Source organism: Phaenicophaeus curvirostris, chromosome 8 (genome assembly GCF_032191515.1).
Source record: "Phaenicophaeus curvirostris isolate KB17595 chromosome 8, BPBGC_Pcur_1.0, whole genome shotgun sequence".
Classification (NCBI taxonomy): domain Eukaryota; kingdom Metazoa; phylum Chordata; class Aves; order Cuculiformes; family Cuculidae; genus Phaenicophaeus; species Phaenicophaeus curvirostris.
Window position 1 is genome coordinate 5,040,248 of NC_091399.1, and position 14,359 is coordinate 5,054,606.

The window sequence follows — 14,359 nt, forward strand, 5'->3', positions numbered from 1 at the left end:
AACTAGTTTCACTTCATGTTTTTAGTAGGAGAATGCCTAAGCCTAAAATTGCAAAAGTGTGCAAGATTAGTGGAAGTTTGCACCTGGTGATAGTAAGTAGTTACAAAGATTAGTACAGTTAGATTTAGGGTGGTTAAGACTGAGTCTTAACTGACTGGCATTTTTGACAGCTAATTGTCAGGTCTAAAGTATCTTCATTAAAGAGAGATATTATAGCTAAGGTTATCTCACAGCTGTTACCTGGACAGCATTTTTCAGCATATGTGTTAGCAAAAGATATTTCAATAAACAACAAATAAATTAAAACATCTCAGGGAAGGTAGAAATAAACTAGATTTTGCATGAGAATGGGCAAGGTAGGGAAGACTTAGGACAACAGTAAACTGAACAATACTCTTGAACAATAACTTGAACTGTCGTAATAGCTGCATGAGTTGGTACTGCTGGAGAAACTAACTTATACTGCATGGCTTTGAGGAGAACAATCTCAAAATCTGATGCTTAAACTAACTTCTTTAATGGAGAAGGTTCTAGCAGGAAAACAAGAAATAAACAAGTGCAACAACAAATCAGAAGAATTCAACATCTGATACAGAAAGCCAAGTACCAAAGAAACAGCATAAATGATGCCTTGAACCAGCAGAAGCTCTTGACAGCAACAGCATATAATTGATGTTTGCACAGCTGAAGTTCTGTCATGCAGATTCAGAGTCTGAGTTTTCAAAGTCTAATCCAGTTTGAATAGTCTGATAGTTCCTAGTTCCATAGACTAAGATCAACAGATAGAAGAAACAGGTTCATCTCTTTGAATTAGACTAATGAAAGAATCTGGAACAGATGACAAAATACCCAGGTGTCTCTTTTTTATCATTTGTGAAGAAGACGGAGGTTTTTAGGAATGTTGACAGTAGCAGTTTACCAGACTGTTCTGTAGAGAAAAGCTGACATTTTGAAAGGTATAGACCTTAGTATCACAAGAAGAATGAAGTCTACAGAGACTGTGAGTTTCTTACTATTGAAGATTCCTGTACATCTTATCTGTTTAGATAATTTATCTCCCAAGGGCATAAATGAGTTATAAAAAAAAATGCACTAAATATTACTAGAAAGGCCAAGAGCACAGACTAGATCTACCAAATAAGTGTAACATCATTGCTTAGCAGAGTTGAGCCTATGCTTGGGAGCAAACTCTAAGAAATGCAGAAAACCTCATGCTGCCTTGTTGCAACAGAGGAACTACTCTTAGCATTCCCCTGATGTAAATCACTCTGATCTCCACCTTTTCTTTTACTCCTAACCTCCAGGCTACTCGTGACAATGTCATGTTTTTCTGAAGAGGGTGAAATACAATCTGATTAACATGTATGTAACTATTCCCCACTGTAACTTCCACCAAACACCCTCAAATCTCCTTCCAGGGCTAAGGCACTTACTGACCTTCGTATAGTTTTAGTAGTGCTGCCCCGTGCTCTGCTACTGCTGCTTTCCTCACAGCCAGGAGTGCTGGGGTGAGCCCTGGATGAGGGCTAAGCCCCTGATTCCCGGCTGCTCTGGACCTCAGGAGAAAGTGCTGCAAGGACACAGGTGCTTGTGTCTCCAAGAAGCGGGCTAGAACTTGCTTACAGTCTTGTGTCATGGCCTGTATCTCATTTACATCTGCTCAAATTGTCTAATACTCAAGTCAATAAAAGCTGAGATATTTCAAGGAAAGTAGAGTTGTTTCTGTCCCTCATGCAAAATAAACTCTTGAAATACAAGCTGGCAAGGGCACACACAGCTACTTAGTTCCTCTACTGTGCCTCTGCAGATAAGTAATTTCTCTGATGGACAGCCCAACTGAATAAACTTTGCAGACACATCATCCCTCTACAGGCAATCGCCACTAAATGACAGTCATCACTACTGCCACTGGCACCCCATGACTTCTGTTCCCTTCTGTCAGTATAGAGGACTCGTTTTGGTAGCTGTATGGTTGTAGATACTTGAAACCTTACCTGATACCTTCTTTTGCTCTCCAGGTGCAGCCTGAGTGTAAGCAACTGTTATTGCGCTATCATGACTTTTATGTACGTGAGTGGCCTAATTTCTTCTGCTAAAGAAGTAAGGAACATAAAATGAGGCTTTCAAAGGAAGGCTGAGAAATCTAACAGAGCTTTTTGTCACACAAATACCTAAACCCAGGTGCTCAAATATTGCATACTTCTCTTATACAATTGCTTTAACAAAAAATTATTACAACAGTTAAAATGTTTGAATCACCTTTTGTACCTGCAGAACAATGATGATACAAACTGATTCTAGAGTAAAGTACTGCTACAACATACCTGTTGTCTTTCATCTGTGTATATTACCAAACGTGGGTGTATAATTGTTCGGATTTTAGGAAATACTTTCCCTTGGTCGAGGAGGATCAGGGTAGAGCTCATTTAGGCAAACTAGACGCCCACAGATCTATGGGTCCTGATGAGATTGCATTGATGAGTGCTCAGGGAGCTGGCAGATATTATTGCTAAGCTCTCCACCATCTTTGAAAGGTCATGGAGGGCAATGCCCACCTGCCTCTGCATTAAGGCTCAAACAGTGTGTTCAGTACAGTGCAGGAAGTCTCTGGCTGACCAGAAACTTGAATGCAAATCCAATACACTCCCTCAACCTGACCAATGTTTATCTGAAGATGTTCTGCTTTGATCTGCAGTCCACAGAATCCAATGATACCAATGTGTACAAGTAAGTTAGAAAAAATTGTGCTCAAAATAGAGCTTATCATGTCCCTCAGGCCCCCTCATACCAAATCAGCTGGTGACCCTGGAAGAACCATCAAGATTTTTCATTATAATTAACATGCATTAAAAGCTAATCAAAATGGTGCCTGAATTTTATAAATGATCCAAATCATTTGAATATGGAAATGCCTTAAGAGAAATGGGGACAAAACCTTTGTGGCTATAAATGGACAAAACTCCCCTAAACTGAGTTACCAGTGTAAAATCTGCCCTATGAAGAATTTACATTCTCCTTCGCATCAATATTTTACTGGGTCACAAGAAATACAATGTTATATAATAACATATTTTTTACAACATACTTTGGTCAATTCTGAAGCGAGCTTGCACCTAGCCAGAAATGGGACATTTCCGTACCACAGACCTTGCGTGACTGCAATGTACTGCACTTACACCTAAATGCTAGCCCAAGATTTACTACAAGGACTAAGGGACTGTACCTGTCACCTTCACATACTTGAGTGCAATGAGCGTGCCCCTGGCCACATACACTGCTATGGCTGTGCAGCATCCTTATCCCTACAGCTCTAGATCTAACCCTCGATAAGCTAGCGGCAGCATTATTAGGTTAAGAGTAGAGATATAGCTACAGCAGCCAGGCACGCCAAAATCCCTGCAGGTGGTAAGTTCTGCTAAGTTCATGGAGGAGGTGAAGTGAGCCACCTTGAAGTCAGATCAAATAAAGCCAAATATATTTATGCCGTGCTGCAGCTCCAGCTCCACTGCAGGGCAGATAAAACTGGATGAAGTTCTGCTGTAAGCATGATCTGCAAGCAACAGAGTAAAGAAACAGTTGTTCATAATGCCTCAGTAAGAACAGTCTCAAAAATAAAAGCAAAAGAAATGAAAACTGGTTAAGATGGTGATTAAGTTACTCAATATGCATTATTACAAAATCTCTCCTGTTCCTGACAGATTGTATGACCTTGAACAATTAACGTAACTTTCTGTCCTACTGGTCCCTATCTTTAAAATTAATTATCATTTATTAAATAATGATAATTGCTCTCAAATGTAAGGTGGTTTAAGACTGATGAATGAAAGAATTCTAGGCTGATGGAATATAATTATAAAGATTTAACCACCAATATCTGTATGGGTCAAGCTCACAGCCACTTCACTGTCCTGGATTCTGGCACTTGAGAGCAGCAAATCCACTTAAAATGAAATTACAGGTATAGGGAACTGCCTTCATTCCCTCTCTTGAAAGAACTAGGGAAAAAATACAGTATAGGAAAAGAAATTTTACTCACAGCTGCCATAAGTGATTGCCAACCAGAAGACAGCAGTCCATGTTGAGATAAACATAAATATGTTGGCAAAATATAAATCTTTTGCTGCTGAGTGCATTTTCTTAAAAAATGCACCCAAGAACTTAGCAATCTCTATGTGGTATATTCTTACCTCAACTAACATGAAGCGTGGTGATGTCATGTAGCTTCTCTGAGACTGATGCCTGTTGTTTGAGATCATGTTCACCTGTGAAGGAAAAAATACATGTTGTGTCCATCTGTAGGAAGCTAGCATTTTTTGAAATAAAGTGACCACAGCAAACTATAAAAGGCTTACTTAAAATACAGATCTGTACCAAAATAAGGAATGGTGAGAATTACAATAGGGAAGAGGACTGTTCATGTGCTTTCCTTTATTTGAGTATAAAAGCACTTCAAGTTAATTTAGATTTTACTATTTTGTTAAATTGATTCCAGCCATTTTTGTTCCAAATAACAGTATCTACACAAAGATTTGTAATTAAAATTGTTTTAATTATATTCCTGCATACTTCAACAAAACAAATCCTTGATCTCTTTTCAGCAGAGCTTTTCTAATTCTATTGACTTCAAAGAAATTTAAGTCTGTTCTTAAAGTATATACTAGAAGGCTTTGTTGAAGGGGCATTACTCGATGGCTTAAAATTTTTCAAAAATAGAATTTTAGTCTACCAAGCTTCTACAGAAGCATGAGAAGACAGGAGTAGAAGGAACTACCAAGCTGTGAAGTCGTGTCTTGCAATCACAGTACAGTTGATTTCTAGTTTTGAAGGATCCACAGAATATTTATTTCAACACCACAGCTACAAAAGCTTTCCTAGTTCTTTGCAAGAAAATTCAGATCTGTTGTTAAAAATAAAACAAAACAAAAAAAGCAATAGCCTCCTGGAAGAAAAACTTGCATTACTGATCTCTGCCATAGGAAAAGACAAACAGAAAGCAACAGACTCTGGGTGAAATGATACTGGGAGTCAGCCCATGACAGGAATAGTAAATGGACTGAAATCTCCATAGGATTTAGCATCTTCAAGAATTAGAAAACTTCTAAATGTTGGGCAGCCCCTCTAGACTCTTCTCTTATTCCTAAATAAATAAATAATTAAAAAACAAGCCAAAATCAACAAAAAAACCCCCAAAATATAGGTTTAATTTTCAAAACTAGTTTTAAAAGCTTTTCTCTAGGCTCTTCTTTAAAGATATTAAAATAGTCCTTTAGACCTTTTCTGTTTTTCTCAAATGAGCCACTTACTGTTCTTCATCTCTGTCTCACCATTCACTCCTTTTTCTTACGTTCTTTCCTTCTGGTTTCACTGTGTACCCCTCCAGTTCCTCTTTATCCTTCTCTCATACTCCTTTCCCTCATTCAGCTTCTTTCACTCTGCACACATTCCAACATCTTGTGTCTCTTCCTCTCTCTATCTCTTCCTTGGCCTCTCAAATCCAACTTTGATTCCCTTTCTTCCCTTTAGCAAGCTGCAGCTGACCCTACTGTTTTTTCCTCCCATGCCCTGCCTGTCCGTGTGCATATTTCATATGAGGCTGAGCAGTCCAGGAGGCAGCACAGTAAGGAGAAGAAAAAGCAGATGCTTCTAAGCAATATCAGAAAATCAAACACTTCTGTATATGTGTGTGGCCTGGCTCCCAGGAATGCACTGAGCATCCTTGGTACTCTCCTCTCATGAAGGAGGCTGAGGGAGTCTGATATTGTGCCTCCCTCCCCTTCAGAGTCAGTCAGTAGAAATGTGGGAACAGAGCTGTTGCTCTGCTCGGTGAGACTTGTGTGTGCACCAGCTGGGGTCTCCCTGGGAGCGATCAGCTTTTTAGCTGCAACCCTGTCACTCTGGGCGTTTTTAGCTTGGTCTTAGGTGCTATCAAGCACAGCAGTGGTTATCTGCATTCAGCTTGTGTTTATCCAAAGGAATGAAGAAAATGCTTCACAAGCAAGCAGTATGGCACATGTTCTTGAAATTGCTCTCAGATTGTTTAAGGCTGAACTTATTTATCAAGCAAATGGAAAATTGTGGCGTTGCTGCTAATCAGTTTACTTGTATGCATCCAGGGCCAAACTCTGTTGTTCATATTCCATCCAAATCCTCACTCAGACAAGAGTCCCAGGGACTCCTTGACACGCTGTTATACGGTTGCGTAACATAACCATTAATATTGCATACAAAGATGTGCATGCACAGCTACTGCACATTGGGAATATAGGCCCAGCTCATTAAAGAGACACCACCATAGCAGTTATTTATTATTTATTGAGTGCTAACAGTATCTCGAAGAAAAGAGAACAAGCTCTGAGCATTAAGGACCAATATGAGGCCACTCTTCAGATGTTACCTCAAGAACAAAAAGGGCTGAAGACTCCTCTTCTCCAGCCTGTCATCAAAGGAGAGACATGTTCTTGTTAATCTTGCCTGAGGACTGCAGATGAGTGTCTGCCAATGCCTAAAGCCCTCAGTGTACCAAAATGGGAATGAACTGCAGAGCTTGAGGTGTGTCTCAGAATTTCCTTTTCAATAACATGGAGGCAGACTGTGGCTGGAGCCTGGAATAGCTTTAACACGTGATAAAAACATACCATATGTAAAATTGCCTTTCCAGAGGTTGCTGTTATGAGTTTGGAGGAAGATGAGTGAGCCTGAATTAGGCATCAAGAAGCCATCTGCGAGGGAACGGCTGAAACTCTACAAGCACCTCTATAAATAGCTCTTAGTAAAGAACAAGTTCCATTTCAGTAATATGAAATCTTTTCATGTAACTAGTTACTAAGCAGCCTATGAAGCAGTTTTCCTAGCAGTACCCCACTGTATGCATTAGGCAGTCTGCCTCCCTCCAGCTGCTGCTCTGGGCGTGTGGCTAACAGTAGCCCACAGGATCACTTTCCAGAAAAGCCGAGCCTACCCCTGCCACATGTCATCACCAATCAGCCTCACTGCTACACAAGGGTACCATGTTTACATCTGTGCCTGTTGTGGTTTTGGAAGAAAGACTGCAAGCACGTACCTCCAGGAGGAGCTCTGGACAGCAGCATTTGCCTGAGCGATGGTACCGCCCTGCAGTTCTGCATGGTTTGGAGCCACAGGTGAACGTCACGCTTGCCAGCTGAACATCCTCAATTTATCCAGTTGCTGCAAACTTGTTCTCAGTGTTTCTGATCCCATTTGGATCAAACTCCATTCAATTTATAAAAAGCCTCAGCACGTCTCCCCGACATAAAAGAATTGCATTCAAGTTTCTAGGGTATTTCTTTAAACTTTTAGCTACCGTGGAAAGGGAGTAGGAGTTTGTCAGTGAGACCATGGCCAAAACAGCAGAATGTTTTCATAAAAAACAGTCACTGCCCTATATTTTGCCTGGAAATATGACTTCAAGTGATTTACTTGATGCCACCTTTCTGCCAGAGCCACAAGATGAACTCAAATATGATTAATTCTGAATGAGAGTCCTCTAATCTTCCTGCTATCTTACTGCTTGTATTATCCACAGTTGCCATTTGTATAACTGTCTTCTGGCAGTCTTTTTTTTTTGGTGAAAGCCAGAGAGAAGGCAGTTTGAGAGCCTGGTGCTACCCATCTTCCATAGCTTGTTACACAAGTGCCAAGCAGATCTAAGTCACTACTGCCTCATCATTACAAGATGTCTGTGCCACCAAAGGTTCCCTTGTAACTTAGGATTCAGCTAGAAATACAAATGGCAAAGTTCACCAATACCAAGGAAAAAGCACTTATCAGTAATTCAGAGATAAATATATACTCTGAACTAAAAATTCTACTCAAAGGCAAATAAAGCTCACTGGAACTATTTGTAGCAGTTATATCCCCAGCCTGGTAAAAATATAGTGGCTTGCCAGAAGGTAAACAGAGAATGTGTCTGAGGAATGTTGAATTTGTCGAGAAAGCAGGAAAATAAGGTCAGTTTGCTATGAGGAAAACAAATCTTCGTGATAGGAAACCATTTTTATGTGCCAGATCTATATAGTCTTCACAGAGGCAATGGAGAATGGAGAAGATGATAACATTTTGATGAAGAAAAAGAGAAAGAAAAACAATAAAGATACTTTCCTCTGAGATGCTGATATTTATAACTATTATTTGCATCATTTGTACCTATTTATCATCAATATCTATTCATAAAGAGGGCTGATATGCTCTATGAACGTAAAGCATGAGAGTTTACAGTACGTGGGCTATATAGAGCTTGATCAATTTCCTGAAATAAAACAGCTGTGGAGTCCCTGGAAGGTCCAGATTTTATGCCCATGTTGCTAATCAACATTCTGAAACATGCATATTAATGGCCTGGGCATGGCAGGAGCTGCCTGAGGAAGCCTTCAGGACAGTCCAAAATTCCCATCTAGATAGTTCCTGCACCAATTAGTCAAATTCTTAGCGTGGCTAAGAATTCAGGCATCCACTTTGCCTCAAGTTTGTCCATTGTTTCAAATTGTCCATTATCCTGTCTCTGCAGATGGCCAGACTGAGAGCTCCTGCACCACCCAGTGGTCTCGCCTTGACGAGCACAAAGACACAGCTCTGACAGCTACACAAGCATTATAGCTACAGTGCAAACTTTAGGAGTTTCATAATTACAATTTACATTTTATATCTCTTGTCACTGCTGAATTTCATTGGGGCAAAAAAACCACCCCACTTTTTAAAGTTAATGTTTACTTAAAGTTAATTTTTAGTTGATATTTCACTCATGGAAAATACCATTACTGAAGATTTCCCTCTTTCTTTTCACCTGTGTTCCAGTTAGCTCCTGTTCCATGCATGCACGTAGAGTCAGTTGCTTTTTCAAACTCTGTTCAGGCTTTCACAGATAATGAAGTCTCTGTTCTTATATCAAAAAGAATGCTTGCAAGACCTAAAGCTGACAAAAATTAGCTCTAGCTACTTTTTTGGCTTCTCTAAGATTAAGAAAAATCATCAGAGAAAAATATTGTAATTCATGGAATCACAGAATCATAGAATCATAGAATCATAGAATGGTTTGGGTTGTAAGGGACCTTAAAGATCATCCAGTTCCAACACCCCTGCCATAGGCAAGGGCACCTCCGACAGACCGGGCTGCCCAAGGCCCATCCAACCTGGCCTTGGACACCTCCAGGGATGGGGCAGCCACAGCTTTCCTGTGAAACCTGTGCCAATGCCTCACCACCATCATCATAAAGAATTTCTTCCTAATGTCCAGCCTAAATCTTCCCACTTCCCATTTAAAGTCTTTCCCCGAAGCCTTATCGCTACATGCCATTGTAAAAAGTCCCTCCCCAACTTTCTTGTAGCCCTTTCAGGTACTGTCAGGCCACTATAAGGTCACCTTGGAGCCTTCTCTTCTCCAGGCTGAACAACCCCAACTCTCTCAGCCTGTCCTCATATGGAAGGTCCTCCAGCCCTCTGATCATCTTTGTAGCCTCCTTTGGACCTGTTCTAACAGTTCCATATCCTTCTTATGTTGAGGATTCCAGAACTAGACACAATACTCCAAGTGGGGTCTCACAAGAGCGGAGTAGAGGGGCAGACTCACCTCCCTCAAGCTGCTGGCCACTCTTCTTCTGATGCAGCCCAGGATACATTTGGCCTGCTGGGCTGCAGGCGCACATTGCTGGCTCATGTCAAGCTTCTCATCAATGAGCACCCCCAAGTCCTTCTTCACAGGGCTGCTTTCAATCATGTGATCCCCCATCCTGTATTGAAACCACAGATTGCCCGACTCAGTTGTAGGTGCTTGCACTTGACCTGTACAATTCCTTCTTCTTCTTGAGTTTGACCAGCAGGTCGTGACTCAGCCACACAAGTTTCTTCTCTTTCATGCCTGATTTCCTACATACAGGGACTGAGCACTCTTGTGCTTTATGGAAAGAATCCTTAAATATTTGCCAGCTCTGTTCTGCTCCCTTTTCCCTTAGGACCATATCCCAGGGGGTCCTACAGACTAACTCCTTGAAGAGCTGGAAATTCACTTTCCTGAAATTTAGTGTCCTGACTATACTCCTCACCTGTCCCATATCCCTCTGGACCTTGAACTCCACCACTGTGCGATCACTGCATCCTAGGCTGCCTCTGATCTTAATGTCACTGATGAACTCACTTGCATTGGTAACCTTCAGGTCCAGTACTGCATCCTGTTGGGTAGGGATGTTTATTATGTGGGTTAAGAAATTATCTTCAATGCATTCTAGGAGTCTCCTGGGTTACCTACAGCTCGCTGTGCTACTTTTCCAGCACATGTCAGGGTAGTTCAAGTTCCCCAGTAGGATGAGAGCTTGGAGCATGAAGCCTCCTGTAGCTGGAGGAAGAAGGCATCATCAGGAGGCTCTCCTTGGTCAGTTGGGCTGTAGTATACACCAACCACAAGGTTCCTTTTGTTGCCTTGGTCTTTTATTCTGACCCATAATTACCTGAACCATATTCATGGAGGAAATACCAAAACATGTATTCAGAATAATCTTTAGAAGAACAATAGTTCATTAAGTTTTCCACATCTTCACACTATTCTTCCTCTTCTTCCAAGATGTTTTCTCTTACATTTTAAGCTTTGGTGCTGCAGCAATCAGAAGTCTTTTTTCCCCGATGCTGAAATTAGTGTTGATCTTGGCGTGTGACAAGAGAGGTCAGGCAAAGCAATAGGAAGCTAACTCTAACTCTATCAACATCAAATGAGCACTTTGAATAACCGACAGAATAGAGATGAGTCTGGTATGTATTGTAACCTGAATGTCAAACCAAACTACAGAATATTAAAGATTGGAGTGATAAAATAGAGAATTTTGTACACTAATGCCTATACCTTTTCCAAGAGATTTACTATTGCTAGGTAGTTTCTTCTGAGCCAAATATGTGACATTTTTCCAAATTGCTATTCTCCTATAAAAATACTGTACATTTTCCAGAGAAAGAAAAGAAATATGCGAGAGCCAATTCTCCCAGCAGGAGAGAGAACTTATCTCCTACATGTATAACAGGAAAAGGAACAGAAGTAACATAGCTCATGTGGATGGCAAAGATGCTGGGGGGAAAAATTACTATTGAAGATAAGTTGGACACAGATCATGCAGATCAAAGTCAACATTTTCATGTATATGCAACAGAAAAGTGTGAAGCCAATGAAACCTGAATTGTGCAAGAATAGGTTGCGATCAGCTGAGAGTCATATAAGAAAAGAACAACTGCAAATCATCCTGATGAGAGCAGGAAAAGGCATTATTGGGTGCTTCTGCTACCTGGAAATTCATGAATGTCACTAACTACTGAAACCTAGTAATGAGGCCCAGGTCAGTTAGTCTATTTGCCTCTTCTTCCAAGTAACCTTCCACCTCACAAGTGTTTCAGTCCGTAGCCAGGCAGATCACTGTAACATCTGCTAGGGCATCAGTGATTGCCAACAGATAGAAACATCTAGGCCAAAAGTAAATAAAACGTGGAGGAGAATATTATCAGCAGATTGGAGGCAGTGTAATATATACTATCACATTATTTTCCCCAGTGATTTCCACATATGTTGCACAACTGCCTTGTTTTATCATTCTTTGCCGGCCTTCTGATCAGTGTGCATTTGTCGTGATACTGAAGGCTAAATTGCGCTCTCCTGCCTTGAAATTAAATAAAATACATTTGAAAACACTTGTAAAACTGTTGAAACAGTATTGAGACACAATATTATTACCATGCAAGATAAAAGCTAGGAACCAGAGAAACTACATCCCCCCCTTTCTTAGATTACTCATTATCTGAAGATTAACATTAGGAGGACCTGCAAGTCTGTCAAGCACCAAATCAAAAGCTCACACAGGAGTTCAAATAGTAAAAAGTGTTATCAACAAGAAGAGGATTCACTGAATTATGTTTGTAGTGACAGGATTAAGTTTTGCCCAGCAAGCTGCATTATCAGAAATAACAAGGTAATCTTTACGTAAAGAAGATGAGGGAAGAATACACTTGTTTTGCAAGCAGGCAAATTAATATGGGATTAGCCATTAAAAGAATTTCATAAAATTCATGCATTTGCAAAATCAAGGCAAATCTTAATCCTATAGCTTTGTACTTAAAAGAAGACCTCACTAGAGTGAAGGAGCAAATCCTGATGCTGATTTGAAATCTCATCCAACATGGATGGGACAATAACCCTCTCCCATAATAACAAGAGGTCTTTGCCACTCAGATGGTACATACAAAGACACCTTCCCACAGTCAGGATGGTGATTGTGGGAATATCCGCAGATATAGTACAATAAAATAGTATAGTGTAACTGTCTGGAATAATTCCCTGTTTAAAACAGCCAGTCTTAGTCTGCAGGTTGTTCTTCAGTGAGGAATGGATTCATCAGGCAAGGCAAAATCAGATGCAGCTCTCTGTGTATCACCAGTGGCCAGCAAGCATTGAATGACGTGGGCCATGCAATGGGGTAGCAATATTTGATCCAATGTAAACAAGACTCCAGTCCTAAAAGTTCTGAACAAATAATTCACAAATAAAATATAATTAAGTAAATTTAAACTCTTTTTTCAGTTGTTGACTCACAATGATAGAATTACTGCTGCTGAGTCCCTCACAGTCAAGGCTAATAGGGCTGTGGAGGTGGTGGGTGAGTCAAGCTTGCTTACTGCATCCATGATTGTGCCTGCATATGATAAGCATCTTTTGTCCCACAATTCATCACCTCAGTTGAGTATTTAGGGTCCCTGAAGTGCTTTATGGGCAGCTACATTTTCTATTCACTTCCTGGTTTGCAATATAGGATCTGCAGGGATATTTGTGCCTTGCTTATTTCAATTCTGGGACAGGTCAACCACAGTCACTACCAACAACAGATATGGAGTCGGCTAACCATAGGGGATGGGCACTGACCCATATGTCATATAGCCTCATCTGTAATCAGGTGTGAAACAGCTACCAATGAAACTTATCCTGCTGTACTTTCTGTCTCATTAACAGTATCATTAAACCAAAATAATAACAGAGCAAGGTCATCTAGTGATTTCCTCAAATTTATCCAGTACTGATATTTTTATACATTGATATTTTAATCGTCATCATTGCCAAGTATCATTTTTAGTTATGGTGATTATTTTTAAATAGATGTAAATATCATGCATTATTGTTTCTGTTAGAAAGATCAAGTCTATCCTATATTAAGAAGTATATAAAAGCTATCTCACATGACAGGCTATGAAATTTGCTGTTTCTAAATGTTTTTGTCAGAAAAAAAATCAAGCTCTCTAATGGTCACCAAAAGTATATACAAAGAAGCAGAAGTCACTATGGCCAAAATTATCAAAAAAAATATCAAAAATTAAATTATATTTAATGATAGCTGCATGTCGAACTGCTGAACTCAGAATTCCTGATGGTGAATTTTGGGAAGCTGGGCAAGACACACTGTAACAGTTTCCTTCCCAGACTTAAGCTGCTGCTTTTCTTTAAACTGTATCTTAAAATACATTAAGTACTTTCCTCATGTGACTCTGGGATAGGGTATGGCTCTTATTCAAAATCAGCGAGGTGCACCACATCACTAGAGTGAGAGTCTCTATGACACTGCAACAATCTATCCATTATTTCTCACTTAGACAAATTTGATTGAGGCTAGTGCATATAAATCTCTATATGCTGTTTCTTCAGATTCGACTTAAATGTTTTATTTCCTTCTGTCCAATAAACTCAGCTCATTTCAGCTTATGTAAGACTAAAACCTGGTGTTATTTCTGCTGAGAAAAAATTCACTGACAGTTCTCAGCTTCTGCATAAGACCTAATGTGTGCATAATAACGTGCAAAAAGACACAATTAAACTTCAAAGAATTAAGCATGATAATAATCTTTATACTTCATTAAAACAGTAAGGACTTCAAATTTCACTGCATAATTGTAAAGCTCCCAGTTAGCTGATGTATATTTTTTCCTTCTTCTTAATCACTATTTGCTAAAAAAAATCACTGTAAATATCTTAAAGAAAAAAAATAGAAAGAAAAAAATAGAAAGAAAAAATGTGATTTTTTTTCATAGAGGAAATCCAAGTACAGACCCGTAAGTGAGGGCACATGAATCAATTGGCTCTGTTCTGTGCCTGCCTGAATCCCAAAGCACAGTCTGCACTGGCCACCTAAGTACACACGTTGAATCCTACAGTGTCCTCAAGTAAATCCCCAGAATTCAAAATAAAAGTGAACTAGGACCTTTATGTTTTGTTTGGGTTTTTGCAGTAATAAATTATGTACTTCTTATTCAGGCAACTGGGACACCTCACAAAGGGTGGGTGAGAACTGCAGGATTTGCTAAATACTAAATAACAGTATTTTCACAG

At 39.8% G+C, this 14,359-nt stretch overlaps 1 protein-coding gene across 1 annotated transcript in view; it reads right to left on the reverse strand.

The window, feature by feature from the left end:
• Nucleotides 1-4,262, reverse strand: part of PLPPR5 (phospholipid phosphatase related 5) — a 64,932-nt gene extending 60,670 nt beyond the window's left edge. Inside the window, exon 1 of the mRNA XM_069862221.1 lies at nt 4,188-4,262. Coding sequence (XP_069718322.1) covers nt 4,188-4,256 — 69 coding nt within the window. The 5' untranslated portion in view covers nt 4,257-4,262. The remainder of the gene's footprint in view (nt 1-4,187) is intronic.
• Between the last annotated feature and the right edge of the window lie 10,097 nt (nt 4,263-14,359).